This window comes from Furipterus horrens, unplaced genomic scaffold (assembly GCF_987537825.1).
Source record: "Furipterus horrens unplaced genomic scaffold, mFurHor1.1.pri manual_scaffold_7, whole genome shotgun sequence".
NCBI lineage: Eukaryota > Metazoa > Chordata > Mammalia > Chiroptera > Furipteridae > Furipterus > Furipterus horrens.
In genome coordinates this window covers 23,192,756-23,208,060 of record NW_028327177.1, presented here as the reverse complement: position 1 = coordinate 23,208,060, position 15,305 = coordinate 23,192,756, and the positions used below count along the sequence as shown (strand labels likewise).

At 36.4% G+C, this 15,305-nt stretch overlaps 1 protein-coding gene across 1 annotated transcript in view; it reads left to right on the top strand.

Annotated features, from left to right (window-relative positions):
- The window catches only part of ZFPM2 (zinc finger protein, FOG family member 2), a 348,432-nt gene that overhangs the window by 120,489 nt on the left and 212,638 nt on the right, over positions 1 to 15,305 (top strand). The window contains exon 3 of the mRNA XM_090282767.1: positions 4,332 to 4,450. Within this exon, the coding sequence (XP_090138893.1) occupies positions 4,332 to 4,450 (119 nt within the window). The remainder of the gene's footprint in view (positions 1 to 4,331; positions 4,451 to 15,305) is intronic.

Sequence of the window (15,305 nt, the reverse complement as noted above, 5' to 3'; positions counted from 1 at the left end):
GGTCAGGGAAATGTGTGAACATGCTCTTGGAACGCTTCAATTTCATTTGGGTGAAGCAGCAAATATTTATTAGGTACTTTGCCTATGTTATCTGAGTTATTCTCATAGCAATCATATGATATTGTAATTCTTATTTTGTATGCAGAAGTGAAGGACAAGGGTTCAGGAACTTGCTCAGGATCTCCTGGCTTGTTCCATTTATTCTTTTTTGACTCATTTCTGAACCTATTCCAATCTGGGTCCTGGCCTCCCATTCTATAAAACTCCTTTCACTCCAGATACCCATGCTCTTCATCTCTTCAAAAGGAATCTTTCCAGTTCCTTTCTTACTTTCATGCATTTTCAAATTACTTGATTGATCCCTTCTCCTTTAAAGTCGCAATCAATCCATTGCCTGCTATGGTTACTATGTTCAGTTTCTTCCTTATTCTTTTGCATTCCTAAATTTTCTGTGCCTGCTCCTCCATCACTCTGCCTTTTGAAGATCCTTGGAACTCTGCCCTAAGTCTCCTTATTTCATCATTATACACACTCTTCTAGATCAACAACAGTCTTATGGCTCTTATTACCATATATTTGTTTTAATTAATGAATACTGTAAACATCAATGTTTAGCATTCTTGTTATAACCTTGCTTCTGAGTTCCAGGCTTGTACCTGCCCATCTAGAAATACCTCTTGTTTTCCTTGTAGCCCCATCTACTTCAGTATTTCAAATTATAACTCTTTATCTTACCCTTAAATCTTTTTTTGTGTATTTGCCATCTTAGTTAGTACATGACCATTGTCCCAATTGCCCAACTTAGATACTTGAATATTATTGTTGCATTTTCCCTTTCTTAACTCATAAAATCTGAGAAATCACTAAATCCTATACCTTCTACTTCCCATGTCAAATCTGGGGAAAGAAAATCATGGTGTCATGATAACCAGATGGCAAGTGAATACAAACTCCTCATTAACAGTGATGAATCAAAGACTCAGAAAATATCATATATATTCAAGACCATTCAGTTGGTTATTAGATAGAGTTGGGGCTAAAAATTAGTCTTTTTACTTTTAATGCAATAATGTTTCTTCTATTTTATGACACTTATTAGTAATTGAAACAATTAAAAATATCATCCTCTTAAGCAATATGGAATTTAAGTTAAATATAACTTCCATTTGTATAATATCTTATTTCTCTTACTATCATTAATCTATGTAGCCTTGGTAGGATCTGAATGCTAATAACTTTCTATGATGCTATTGTTAAGAAATAAATATTTTTATTTAACTATTTCAGCAACAGAAAGGATTTTGCCCAAACCTTGAAATAACTCTTTGACAGGAAAGAAAGGAGACTGGGATTTTCCTGCTTGTCTAATAAAGCTGAAAAGATTGACTTGACAGCATAAACAGTTACTGGACTTTCTGCCATGGCCACGTCCAAGAGCTCATAAAAATATTTGTGGTCTGCTTAAATTTTTAATGTATAGTAGAAGACACTTCAAAAACTTTGGAGGTATTTGGTTATCCCTTTATGATCTGCCCTAAGTTTGTAATTCTTAATCCATTAAAGGACAGACTCCCTTGTAAATCCACAGGTATAGATAAGAAGTCTCTGTTAGGCTGAGTCTGAACCCTTTTCAAATGAAAAATGTCAGAGGCAGAAAGAGAGGATGAATTACTTTTTTAAATGGTTTTCAGAGTCTCGTGATTTCTCTGGTATCACTTAAATGTGACATGACTGGTCTTTTTTATTTGTTTTTGTTTTTTTAGTGTGTAAAAACAACCAAATTGTTTGGGCATCACCTTTATGTAGAAAAGAACTTCTTAACTTGGGCTTAGCTAAGGGATTAAAGTGTATTTTACCTTTAAATGGTAAATTGTACATAAATTGTTTAAAATGTAAGTAAGTATGGTTGAAAATAGTAAACTTCTATCAGACAGAAATAAAAGTTTCTTTGCTAATAGAAGAAATGTTCTAAAGATTTAAATAACTGCAATATTCCCTGAATATGCATACATTGAGGGACATTTCCCACTGATTCCTTTTCGACATCATAATAGATTGTTACTTGTGCTCCATCTTTGAGGATGTTTCTATACAAGGCTACTGATTCCTATCCATAAGTAAAAAAGATTGTATAGGGATGGAAAACAATTTCAGGGGCAAATCTCAGGAATAACTTTGTTATTCCACATACAAAATCAAGTTTTTATTGTTTCATATTCCCTTGATTCTGAATAAGTATCATGATTTGATACTTAAGCATTAATATATTATTTAATGTAAGTAAACTCTTTCTTAAGCTCTATTTCAGAAGCTCAGGCCTATTGAATCTTTCTGGGTCCATTTTCTCATTGTCAAGCATGTTAGCTACTGATACATCACAATGGAAAAAAGTTGGGAGGCATGTATCTATCTTAATTTAATGAGTTGAATGAGTTCTTCCATGTTGACTATATTTGACAATTGGGAGAGGGATGGAGTGTGAGGAGGAGAATAGGTGCAGTACTAAATTTAAATATTTTACTTTGAATATAGAATTATTTTCATACATGTTTTTGTTCAGATACGGATATATTTATATTTTATATTTACACAATTTAACCATTAAACAATATTTTAACTGATTATGGTTTAAATACTTTGATTTTGGGATAAGCAATCATAAAAAGAAGTGATTTGGGGGTAAGCAATCATAAAAACAATAGGTGTGATTTTGGGTTATTTTAACTTTTAAAAGGAAGAAACACAAACACAAAGATATAAAGAAGAGATATAATTGAACTCAGATTAATGGTGTTGCTTTAGCAACATCAAGATTAGATGTTCATATTTAAAGATAGTTATTGATTTGAAAGGAAACTAAGGCCAGGTTAAGGCAATGTTTTCATAATATGTTATATACCTTAACTGACATATCATTTAGAAAATTTAATTGCTGAATACATTCTATTCTATTTAGAATTATCCTCAACTTTCTATTCTATATGGATTTCCACTTACACTTCTTCCTGTTGTATGCCTTCCCATTTTTGTATCTGCTGTTGAGCAAGCTGAGAAGAGATACCATTTTAAAAAACTAATATGTAATTACCCTGGCTGCTGTGACTCAGTGGATTGAGCGCCGGCCTGCGAGCCAAGTGTTGCTGGTTTGATTCCCCGTCAGGGCACATGACTAGGTTGTATGTCAGGTCCCCAGTTGGGGGTGTGAGTGAGAGGCAACCACACAGTGATGTTTCTCTCCCTCTCTCTCCTTTCCTGTCTCTCTAAAAAATAAATAAATAAATAAACAAACAAATAAATAAATTATTTTTTAAAAAACTAATATATAATTAAGATTAATGTTGTAAAATGTAAAATTTTGGTATGATAATATGGTATGGTAATACTGTCAAGCCATAAATATCATAGATTTAATTATTTAAGGAGAAATGTTTCAATTTCTGTTTGAATTTTTTTTCTGTTTATCCCCTCAAAAAAGTTCAGGCTGATGGCCGTTCTTAGAAGTTTTGAAGCCCTGCTGCATTTTTATTAATTAATTCATTTCTTAAGTGAGCATTTGAGATATTTCAATTTCTACTTTATGCCAGCATGTATACATACTGTCTTTACTTCCTATTTCCCCAAAGTATTATATTTATTTGGAGGAAATAAAAGGAACATCCTAAACTGACTGTTTTGTGAATGTTTTTGTCCAAGCTCTTTTGCTAACATAGAATCCAATCTTACCTAAAGTGCCAAATATAAAAATGACTTTGATGAAACATTTTTTACTTGGGAAAACAATGCAGCTCCGCTTTCTGTATTATATAGATGTTTTAGTCATTGAAACTAGTAACATTTCAGAACATTATCAAATACTTTAAAAAAATCTGATGTTGTTCAGTGAGTCTTGAATAACTATAATAAAGTTACTGCTTCAGGCACGTATCTTTAATTGCAGTTTTTACTTACGTTGCTGATTACATATAAGAATTTTAACTCTAAGTCATTGTCCTGATGATTCTTGTCTATCTGTTTTGGCATTGGATCAATGCTTTTTGAGGAAGTGTTTTTTCTGGTTCTTAAGGACTTACTAAATAGAATTGACTTCAATAGATGATGTGTGTGTGAAGGGGCAAGAAAAAAAAAGGGACTATATTTGAATACAATTATAAGGACAAGTTTTATCTTCCTCTGGGGATAATAAGATCAGTTGTTTTTCAGGCAAGCATAATTACTTCTCTTTATATGAGTGCTGAGAATATTGTGCGTGTAAAGCAAACACAGAAAGAGGTGGCTGTTGTTCAAGCACAAGTGAAAATACTCTAAACTCCTCTTGTTTTCCTTCTCTGCAGGAGAGCTGGAGGTATTTCAGAAAGACGGGGAACGAAAAATTCAGAGTCGGCAGCAACTTCCTGTGGGAACAACCTGGGGCCCATTTGCTGGGAAGATGGACCTGAATAATAATTCCTTGGTATGTGGATGTTCTCACACGGTTGACTCAATATTTTGTCATCGCTCAGAAATTATCTCTGTTTGCTTCCCAGTGAAATCATTAAAAATAACAGTTTTTTTTTTCTTTTTCATGGACACAAAACTTGGATATTTTCCAAGTGGTTTGTCTCTGACAGTAATATACGCAGAATTTAGAAGGAAACAGGTTAATCATACTAAATGGTTGTTTAGTAAGGTAATTTATAAGGTTGTTGCTTTATCTGCTTAGCCAGGCTAATACTATTCACATTTAATAATATATACAAATGCTTTTATTTTAAAGATGACACATATTAATTGTCATACATTACAGGTTTACATGAAGAGCAAGAAATAAACAACCTTGTTATTCCTTGGTAATACTATTTGTGGCTATAAGAGCAAGGATGAATGATTCATATTATTATTTATTGTTAACTTTTTTAAAAAAGTTCTGAGATCAGAAAGGCTACCTGTAGGTAAGATTATATAGACAACCAATTAATTAGATGTTTTTAAAGTAATAGAAAGATGGGATGACTGATTACATCTAAACTTCATTCCTTAATTGGATATATCAGTTTCCTATTGTTGCTGTAGCAGATTGCCACAAACTTTGTGGATTAAAACAATACAAATTTATCATCTTGCAGTTCTGAAGATTTGAAGCCTTGGATGAATCTCACTGGGCTAAAAATCGAGATGTCTGTAGGACTGAATGTCTTTCGGGAGTCTCTAGGGGGGAAGCTATTTCCTTAGCTTTCTCAGCTCCTCCAGGCTGCCCACGATCCTTGCCCAGCAATCCCCTTCCGTCATCAAAGCCAGCGGTGGCTGATAGAGTCTTTCTCAAGTCCACCCTTTGACTCTGACTCTTCTGTCTTCCTCTTCCACATTTACCAACCTTTGTGATTACATTGGGCCCACCTGGGTAATCAAGGATAATCTATTTTAAGGTCAGCAAATTATCAACTTTAATTCCATCTACTTCTTTAACTCTTCTTTGCCGTGTTATGTGATAACATTCACAGATTCCAGTGATTAGGACATTAGGGCCTCCGATATTATGTGATAATACAAATGATAACACTTGGGGAGAAAAATGTTTTATATTCTCTAGGAGATCCAGATTATATTCTCTCGGAATGCTATTTATGTCGGGACAGTCTTGTGGCTACTAAATGACCCTATCTACCCTGTAGGGATATAAAAACTCCCACAGGGGTTTTAACTAATGTACTGGATTCACCAACATTGCATTTCTTCTTCAATTTATTACATAAAAGAAATTTCTTGTTTCAGTTATTACATGAAATAAACTGATATACGTGGATCTCTGCTTATCCCATGTCATGTGGATGAGACAGAAGATATTGGTTCAGCTAAAAGTAATGATTGGAATTAATAGGAAATATTTGTGTCACCAAACTTTTAACATGTGAGATGCTAGAGTTGTGCTTTTTACTTCTTAAATTCATGTATTATCCATAAAAGGATGAAGTAGGGATTTTACGTGTATTTAAGAAACAAATAAGTTGATAGACCAGGCTCAATATTTAATAATCAGTGCAGTTTAACTCTTCATGGTCCAGTGCACCTTCTTCAAAAAAGTTTTGAGGTGTTGTGCCTCCCCCACACTGCAGGCCTTGACTGGTTGAGATGTATTAATAAACTGTTCTGTTGATTCCTTTGAAAGAGCAATATTAACTTACTGATTACTCAAGCAAATTCAAGAATAAAATTGTCCAAAAAAAAAAAAAGGTTGAGTTAGATGCTATTCTAAACCCATTTATCTGGGAATTTCTATTGGTCTCTAGCATTGTTTAAAAATGTTTTAGGCAAGAGGATATTTATCTTATTTATCAGTATGTATCAGATACCAACACAACCTTTAGTTGTTTCTCCGATAATTTCTTCAAAAGTGTACTGTTACTGAAGTGGCACCCGCTGTTGATGTAAGAGATGAACATTTTTCCCTTTACTATTTCAAAATAACATCTATAAGAAAATGCAATTTTTGATTAGTCTTTATGCCATTATCTGTATATATGTAGAGTGGTACTTTTATACATTTTTAGCATATGCTAATTTGAGATGTGTGGAAAATCTGTGAAAGTTTTAACTTGTCAGTGAAATAATTTCCTATTTTTTGACATATGATATCATTTTGGCATTTTTTCCATAATCCTGTACCACTCTAAACCTATTGTATGCCATGTTTTATATTTCTGAAAGGATTTTATTTTTTAGGTATAAAGTTTTTAAAATTTTTGATACTCTTTGAAGTGTATGGATAATCATGAGGGTATAAAAACCAGTAGTGGGTACTAGTTCTTTATAGAAAGCAATCTTAATGCCCTAGTTTTCATCTTTTGTCTTAGGGTTTATATCTAATTAATGTTATTTCCTTAAACTATAGCATTTTTTTCTACTGAAAAACTTAGTTATTTTGCTAAGTTTACTTTTAAAATATTTTTCTATTGCAATGACATTCTTTTCCAGAATTCACTTGTTTTATGGCATGAAGTACTCCAGTACTACTGTTAGTGGAACACTTGGTTAGCGTATATTGCACATGTATTCTTTTCTAGACACTGTGTGAACAGTTGAAAATGGATTAGCTCATTTCATCCTCCAAACAAACCTGAGAATTTTTAAATTGTATTTTAAAAATAAGAAAATGAAAGCTCAGGCCTTTTGATTCCAGAATCTGGAGTTTTAAAGACCACGCTTCACTGCCCCCTTAATAGAAGCTGTAACATGATTTGCGCATGATAAAATTGTTGGGGATTTTTTACAGAAATTCTCAATTTATAAAAATATCTAGGAAAAGTATCACTGATTAGAGGTACGTTTTTTTCTTTGGGCAAAACATTTGTCATGATATTTCATAGTATATTTGAGCAATTATAAGTTAATTCAAAGAATTCTGCAATTTTATTACTCTTTATAACGTAGATAGTACTTTAATATGTATTTTATATCACGAAGATACATTTTTCTTATTATAAAATACCTAGCCTGCTAACCCTTCCTTACCCAACTTTGCATCAATTTGGATTTAGCACATTCTTATAAATTATTTATTTGCCAACTAATGTAATATTACTGTAGTCTGACTCATGGTGTTGGCTCAGGAGATTCAGCACACTAATTAATCCAACATTGTAATTAATTGAGTCACCATGCCAGATGTCAAATCCTTTTTATATCTTTCAAGTTCCCATCTTGAAATGCATTAGCAATATGCCACCTTCTGCAGATGCCTTTGCAGACCAGGCATTTGAATGTATATAGAACATTTCAAGAAATATATGCTATATGGAAACACCAAACAAATTGATTTGACAAGAAGTTATTCTTGGAATCATATAATACACTGAATATAAAAAACATAATCTTTTGCCCACACCTCATTATCTTGTTAAATACTTTAATGGTTTAATGGTTTAATAATAGCCGTGTATAGTTAATACTTTCATTGGGCCAGATATGGGTCAAAGTGCTTTACATGTTTTATATCTCATTTAATTCTTATACAAGCACACAAGAAGATAACATTTATCTCTTTTGTTACAGTGAAGGAAACTGTTGCTTTGGGAAATTAAATAACTAGCCCAAGGTCAACCTAGTGTGACTCCAGAACACATGTTGCAATCAAATACTGTCTTAGAAATTTTATCTGTAATATAGGGATAATAATACTACCTAGCTTATAGGGATTTTGTGAAGATTAAATGAGGTAGCATATAGGAGTTATCAATAAATATTAACTACTCTTAACTGCTTGGTCCCCCATTAAAATTGACCTATTATAATCTATCAAGTTTAAAACTGAAAAGACATTCTAAATTAAACAAGTAAAATTGTAGATCTTTGGTGCTTGGTGATTTTACATACCTAAATTTGACTGTTTCCAAGGACTGTATTAGTTGGGGTTCTCAGAAACAGTAAAAGTAAGAAAATAGGGTGTATATGTATGTGTGTGTGTGTGTGTGTGTGTGTGTGTATAACATCTCTCCAGGGGTATCCAGATATGTAATATGAAAAATAGAGGCATTTATTGAAGAAGACACAAGATACAAGAAACATTGTACACAGGACAATGACACCTCAGTCCCCTTCAAAGTAGGCACCTTGGGACCTCACACAGTTCCCCCAGTCACCATCATCTGCCCCATCATATTTTCATGAATCTCATCAACAGTCTGAAATCTTCACCTTTTCAAAGGTGATTTTAGTTTTGGGAAGAGCCAGAAGTTGCAGGGTGCCATATCTGGGTTGTAGGGGGGCTGAGTCACCTGGATGATTTGATGATTCTCTAAAAATCTCTGAATGAGACATGATTCATGAGCAGGTGCGTTGTCATGATGAAGCTGCCAATCACCAGTTGCTCATAGCTGCGGCCTTCTGAATCATCCACGTAGTTTCTGAGGAGGAATGTTTAAGCTTAATCCACAATTTGATGCAGATTTCGTTGCTCTACTTGCCCAGTCTTTTGAATGTGACAGCCACACAGTATACACATGCTCACTCAACGGCAGTGAAGTCATCATTGTTCACGCATGTGCATTCTAGTCGACCCTCCTTGGCTGCAGGTTATATCGATGTCGTGCAAATCATTTTCATTATATAAACAATGGCTGGGCTTTTTCTGGCCATATAATGTTTTAAATACACACACACACATATATACACACACATAGAGAGAGAGAAACACACAGACAGAGAGAGAAATTATAAGGAATTGGCTTACTTGGTTGTGGAGGCTGGCCAGTCAGAAATCTACACAGTGGCACAGTGTGGGCCAGCAGGCTGGAGTCCCAGGAGAACCAATGGTGCAGATGAAGCTTGTTGTCTGGAGAGGCCAGTGTTTTTGTTCTATTCAGGCCTCCATCTGATTGGGTGAGGCCTATCCACATAACAAAGATAATCTGCTTTACACAAAGTTCGCTGATCCAGATATTAATCTCATCCAAAATACACTCCAAGTTGACGTATGAAATTAACCACGACAAGCCCCAAAGGTCTTTGAAACTTTGTAAGCCGCAGTTTTTCATGTACCGTCTTATACCCCTGAACGAATTGTTAGCTATTGAGTGAGTCTGGCTTTCTTTCCAACACCCTCCCTCTGTGCCAAAGAGAAGCTTGTATTAGGTGCTATCATGGTGACACAAACATCATGTTTCTGAAAGGTTTGCAGTCTTATTCATTGAAAATATCAAAGGATTACTGGCAAGGAAAAAATATTTTAAAACACCTTAAATTGTGATCAGTATCTGTTTGGGAGGTGTTTTAGAATTTCTACATTTATATGTTGTGCCTCTGAAGTTTTCCCCTTTTCTCCTAAGGACAAATGTTTGTATAATGTACTAAACCTCTGCTATGGTAGCACATGATAAGTACTAAACAACTATCAAATAACAATGATTTTATTTGGAAGGTTAGTTGTCTGAAATTTAAGTGGTATTTGTCTTCTCTTGCTATTGAATATATCTACTTCCAGTAGCTAACTAGTCTTATTCAGCCAACTGCTGGAATAATGCAACATACATAATTAATTAAATAGAATGTAAGCAGAAAGTCCCAGGTTACTTGGTACATAATAGTAAACTCATTTTATTGGTGCTGTTCAATCAGAATAGAAGCTTGTTTTATTTTCGCATGGGGCATTTGTGACACATGCTGCCGCAAATAGGAAATGCACATAAGAAGGGTAAAATAGACAACATTTGATTGACTTAATAAGGAAATAATGCGTGCATTAAACCACACCTTAAAATTTAAAGATATTATCCCCACAGAGATGTGGTTGAGAAAAAAATTCAGAGGTTCCTGATTCACATCACAGGAAAATAATAAAATTCTTAGGTGTCCCAATTACTCTCCTTCTAGTTCTGACTCCTCCATTACCAATTTCTGATCCCCTTGTTGCCAGATCCGGTCTTCAAGCTTCATGTTGTGCACACCCTGTAGCAAAACATCCCTACGCATTTGTCTCCAGCATTCACCAGTATTAACCTGTCAAAGGCTGCTTAGTGTAAACATCTGGGATTTTCTATTTTGAGGACTTTTGTCCAGCCTCAGGAGAAAACTAACTTCATTCCAGGAAAGCTGCACAAAAGCTGGAGAATTAAGTTGTCGGTTCCAGTGGTGGTTAGAAGTTGCTGGATAAATATCCTTATTTTTAGCATCTCCATTAGGATATGAGAGGTGTTCTACCTCAGTGGTCTTCAACCATCCATTCTCCCCCTCACCCCCGACCCCAGCCATGGACAGGCCTGTTGGGAACCAGTCCTGGAGGATAGCTCACCTGAACTTCACCTCCGCCTCCTGTCTCCTCCCCAGCCCCCTCCAGAGAGGGCAAGTGAAGCTCACCCGAGAGCGACCCCCCCCCATTGTCTTCCACAAAACCAAAACTGGTTTCTGGTGCCAAAAAGGTAGGGGACCTGGGGACCACTGTTCTCCATTGTCCCTGGACTTTGCGAGCAGAATTGAGCTCCAGTTGGCTTCTAAGACACCCTTATCGGCATCTTTCTCTTTCCTGCTCACTTCTCCATACCTCTACTGAAATTTCCTGAGACCACCTCTCCAGTAAATTACTTGTACTTGAATTAGTCTCAGGGTACGCTTCTTAGGAAGCCATAGCAAGACAGCCTCTAAGATATAATGCTAAATTGCAAACTAACATCCAAATTATTGTTGAGATTCTGGAGGATAAGGGTTTTTATACAATCTTTATTCAGTTTTGGACCTCTGCCTCTGGCACATAATAGCTATTCAATAAATGCTCTATAAAATGAAATTCTAATCTAATTAAATTTCCTCCTTACCACTAGTGTTCTGACTGACCCAACCATTTCCTTCCATCCTCAGAATCTCAATGATACAATGCATAATTTTGCTGAGGCATGACTTTTTATTGAGTTTTATATTTCTTTCCATTGATGTTGACATATTAAATTGTATTCTCCTTCTTAATATTCATTCTAATCTGGGCCCAGGACTACCATCCTTCCTACTTCTCATATCTCACTGGGTCTTGGCTCTTTTGAATTTCACTGTGCTTGTTTCCCCAAACACTCTGGCCTTTCTTCTCTGCTCCCTCTGTTCCCAGTGCCTCAGGGAGCTTAGCCACTTGCAAAGCTTCAGCTACTAATTTACAAATGACATTTCAATTAAAAAAATCTCTAACCTTGGCTTTCTACCCTTTCTCTAATAGCACATTTCAATGGCTCTGCAAGCCTTTCCCACTGACTTCCTCCACATAAGCGGTGACAAGGAGAGCTTATTACTGTTCCTGCAGATGGTCGCTCTACTCTTCTCTCTGACTTCCAACTTAATCATCACCTTTGATTCTAAACCTCTGCGTCTCCTTTCCTGTCTCAGCAGGAAGTTCATTCTATAAGTTATTCAATGTTTTTTGTTCGTTACTATTTCTCCTTCTCTTCCGTCTTCAATGTCCATTTACATGTGTAGACACGCACACACTACACTGCTTTATTGCCTGTAACTACAGCTCTTCCTTTTTCCTTCTGCTCAGAGTTGAACATCTTCCAAGACTCTTCTTTTTACTTTCAGAAACCAAGTACCATAACTCCAGCTCCCTTAATGTTGCTTCTCTTCTTTCTGTTTCTACTACCACAGCTTTAGTTGAAACCACCATCATATCTTCCTTGATTATCACAACATTGTTTTTACTATTCTTTCTGCCTTTCTTCTTGTCTCCTTTTTCTTTACCCAAACTATAGGGTATCCTGAAATCAAAACCAGTCCCTTTTCTTAAAATCATTCTAAAAGGCACAAGAGAACCCAAACTCCTTGTTAAAGTGTAAAAGAGCCTTCATGATACATCCTCAATTCTTATCCCTTTCCGAATTTGTGAAGATTTCAGTCAACCTCAGCTTCTGTAGTATCCGAGTGTACTCTTTTCTCACAACTCTGTGCATGAGGCATGTTATTTCTTCATCCTGGAAAACTTTATGCTGCTCCTACTGCCGTTCTTCATCACACCAACTCAAATGTTTACTTAAAGACTAAGCTCAAGGTCACCCCAAGTAGACCTTCTTTGAAGCCTCTAGTCTGGAATAGATACCCCAAGCATTTCCATGATTCTCTAGGTGTACCAGGAAAAGAACATTTATCACATAACTATATGTGTCTATTTACTTGTCTGTCTCCTAGGCAGTCTGTATGTTAATTGTCTTTCCTATCTAGAACAATGTATGGCTTATAGAAAGGACTCAATAAATAGCCATTAAAGAATGAGTAAGATACTAGATCTTAAAATTTATTACAAGAAAAATTTACAGCTACTTCTGTTGATGGATGCTAATTATTGTGGTAATCATTTTGCAGTATATACAAATAGTGAATCATTATTTGTTACACCTGAAACTAATATGTTCGTCGTCGGCAGCCGTCCGTCTCGAGAGACGATGGTGTAGCTTCTTAAGAGTCTATCTGCACCGCCAAGAATGGTTGTGCAGTCCGACTCGGGAGTGACACGGTATCTGTCTCCTCCCGTGTTGAATCGACATCTTGCGATGACGCTGGAGTGTCCTCTCCAGTGAAGCTGAAGCTACAGAGCCTGGGCAGGGTGATATGGAGGGTCTGCTGTTGCCCATGCAGCAGACCCCCCCTCTCTTCGCAGCTGAAGGGTCCAAGGGAAAGACGGAGTCAATACAGCTTGGCTTCAGGTGCGCCGCAGGAGTTGCCGGTGTTGACTACAACGTCAAACCGCCTTAGGGACTCCGGCTCTGGATTTTCTGTCGGGGTTTACTCCCTTAGCCTTTCCCTGAAGAGGTATGCCGCAAGGCAGCGGAGGTTTTTTGGAGTCAGAGTTTTCCTTCTCTGATGTGCCCTGACTGGAAGATCGAACCAGCGACACTTAGCTCGCAGGCCGACGCTCAATCCACTGAGCCAAACCAGCCAGGGCAAACTAATATGTTATGTCACTTATATCTCAATAAAAAGGGATGAAAAAAATTAATTCTTTCTGTCAGTGTCTCTCCAACATTATTAAATGATGCAAATCTCTCTTTTTTCAAGATCCCTGTATTCCCCCTGAGTCTTTAAATCTATTTATCCTGTTTCCTCTGAGATCTTAACTTCATCTGCCCACCTTAACAGCACATACCACAGTCAATGCCATTTTGCGTCAGTCTGATATATTTATGTTTTTTCGTAATCTCATTTGAGTGTAAGGTTAAGCAGGACAGGATAACTATACTATTTCTTTAGTCTGTACCCAATAAGGAGACATACGCATGATGGTTTCTTGATAAATATTAACTAATTTCACAGTGAGATTTGCAACTCTCTGAGACCGTTAAGGAGGACGAGGTGTTGAGCCCTTTGAGGCAATTATGATTTGTTTACGGCAGAATGGGTTTTAGATCCCTCACTATGACCTGGGTGAAGGCCAAGAAGGTGTCCAGCTCTACCATGCTTTCTGGGAAGTCTCACCAGCACCGCTCTCTCCAGTGACAAACCATCTGGGAAATTCCATCTGTCTCTGCTTGGAAACTGAGGTGGCAGTCGCCCACTGTGAGCAATTTTCTATTAACTTCTTGGATAAGATCAGTCAGATTTATACTGAATTGATGGGAACTGTAAGAGCAGGGTTGTTCCAAGAGAAGACAAATGTACTGATTCCTCTAATTGGCTTAAGCCAGTTTCATTCACAGATGCCCTTAGGTTCTAGTAGTGCAAGGACTTATAACCTTTTTAATTGTACCCTGTTCCTCTTGGGAAACGTTGGTGAAATTCATTATTGATGGAGGTTGTAGATTTGTCCCTTAGGGAGGCCAAGATCCTGGCTTCTCTTATACTCTATCTGCTATGTAGAGAATTAGTGAAAACTGAGTGGACAGAGAAGCTGCTCAAAGAAGACATGAAACCAGACATTTAATGCCGCAGAGACTTGGTTTCTAGAATTAAAGTAGAGAGAGAGAGAGAGAGAGAGAGAGAGAGAGAGAGAGAGAGAGTGTGTGTGTGTGTGTATGTGGTATGTAGGGGGGTAGGGCTCAGTGAGAGCGGAGGAGTTGGTATGGAGACCCAAGTAAGTAAAGCCATTCTGTAGATTGTGAGTCAGAAAAGAGGAAACCAAACAGCAAAGAATTAGTTTACCATTCAAATCGGTAGAAGCGAACCAGAGAGGTCAATTTCCTACTGATCAGAAGTGACTGATTGTATTACAACTTAAATGTAGTTAAAATCTTGGCAGTGTATGCGATTATATTTTAATATGGGACAATACTGTTGAAATAGAAACGAAAGTTGAATCTTTCCTGATAATTTGGACCTGCCTCCAAAATACATCTTTTGTGCATAGCTAGTCTATCTGCTAACCTCAATCTCCCTTTGGCTTACTTTTTCTTCTGATGGTGAAGTATTTTGAGGTTCTTTATCTTTGGACTTAGATTTGAAAGGGAGGGAAACAAATATACCATTTTTTAAACCACATATAGACGGTTTTATTTATGAGCCTACCCGATGCTCCTGTGCCTGACATTTAAACATTTTTGCCTTTGGATGATGACATGTGGCTAAATCTACTTACCTATACTCAGGGCAAGTTTGAATAATCAAAAAACATCTTTTTCTTTATTAAGATTTTTCATTGTTCTCTTTTCCTAGAACTCCAAGGAGGACTTTTATTTAAGCTGATCCTTTCATGGAGTATTAAACTGACTCCGAGTCATGCTGTTAAGTTAATCAACGTCCACAAGGAGTAGTTGTTCACAGTATGGTCAGAATTGCTCTACTGAGAAGAGTGTATGTACAAAGCTGAAGAGGCTGATGAATAGCACTACCTCTTGACAGAGTATAAGTGTGAAAGACAAAGTCTAGTTATT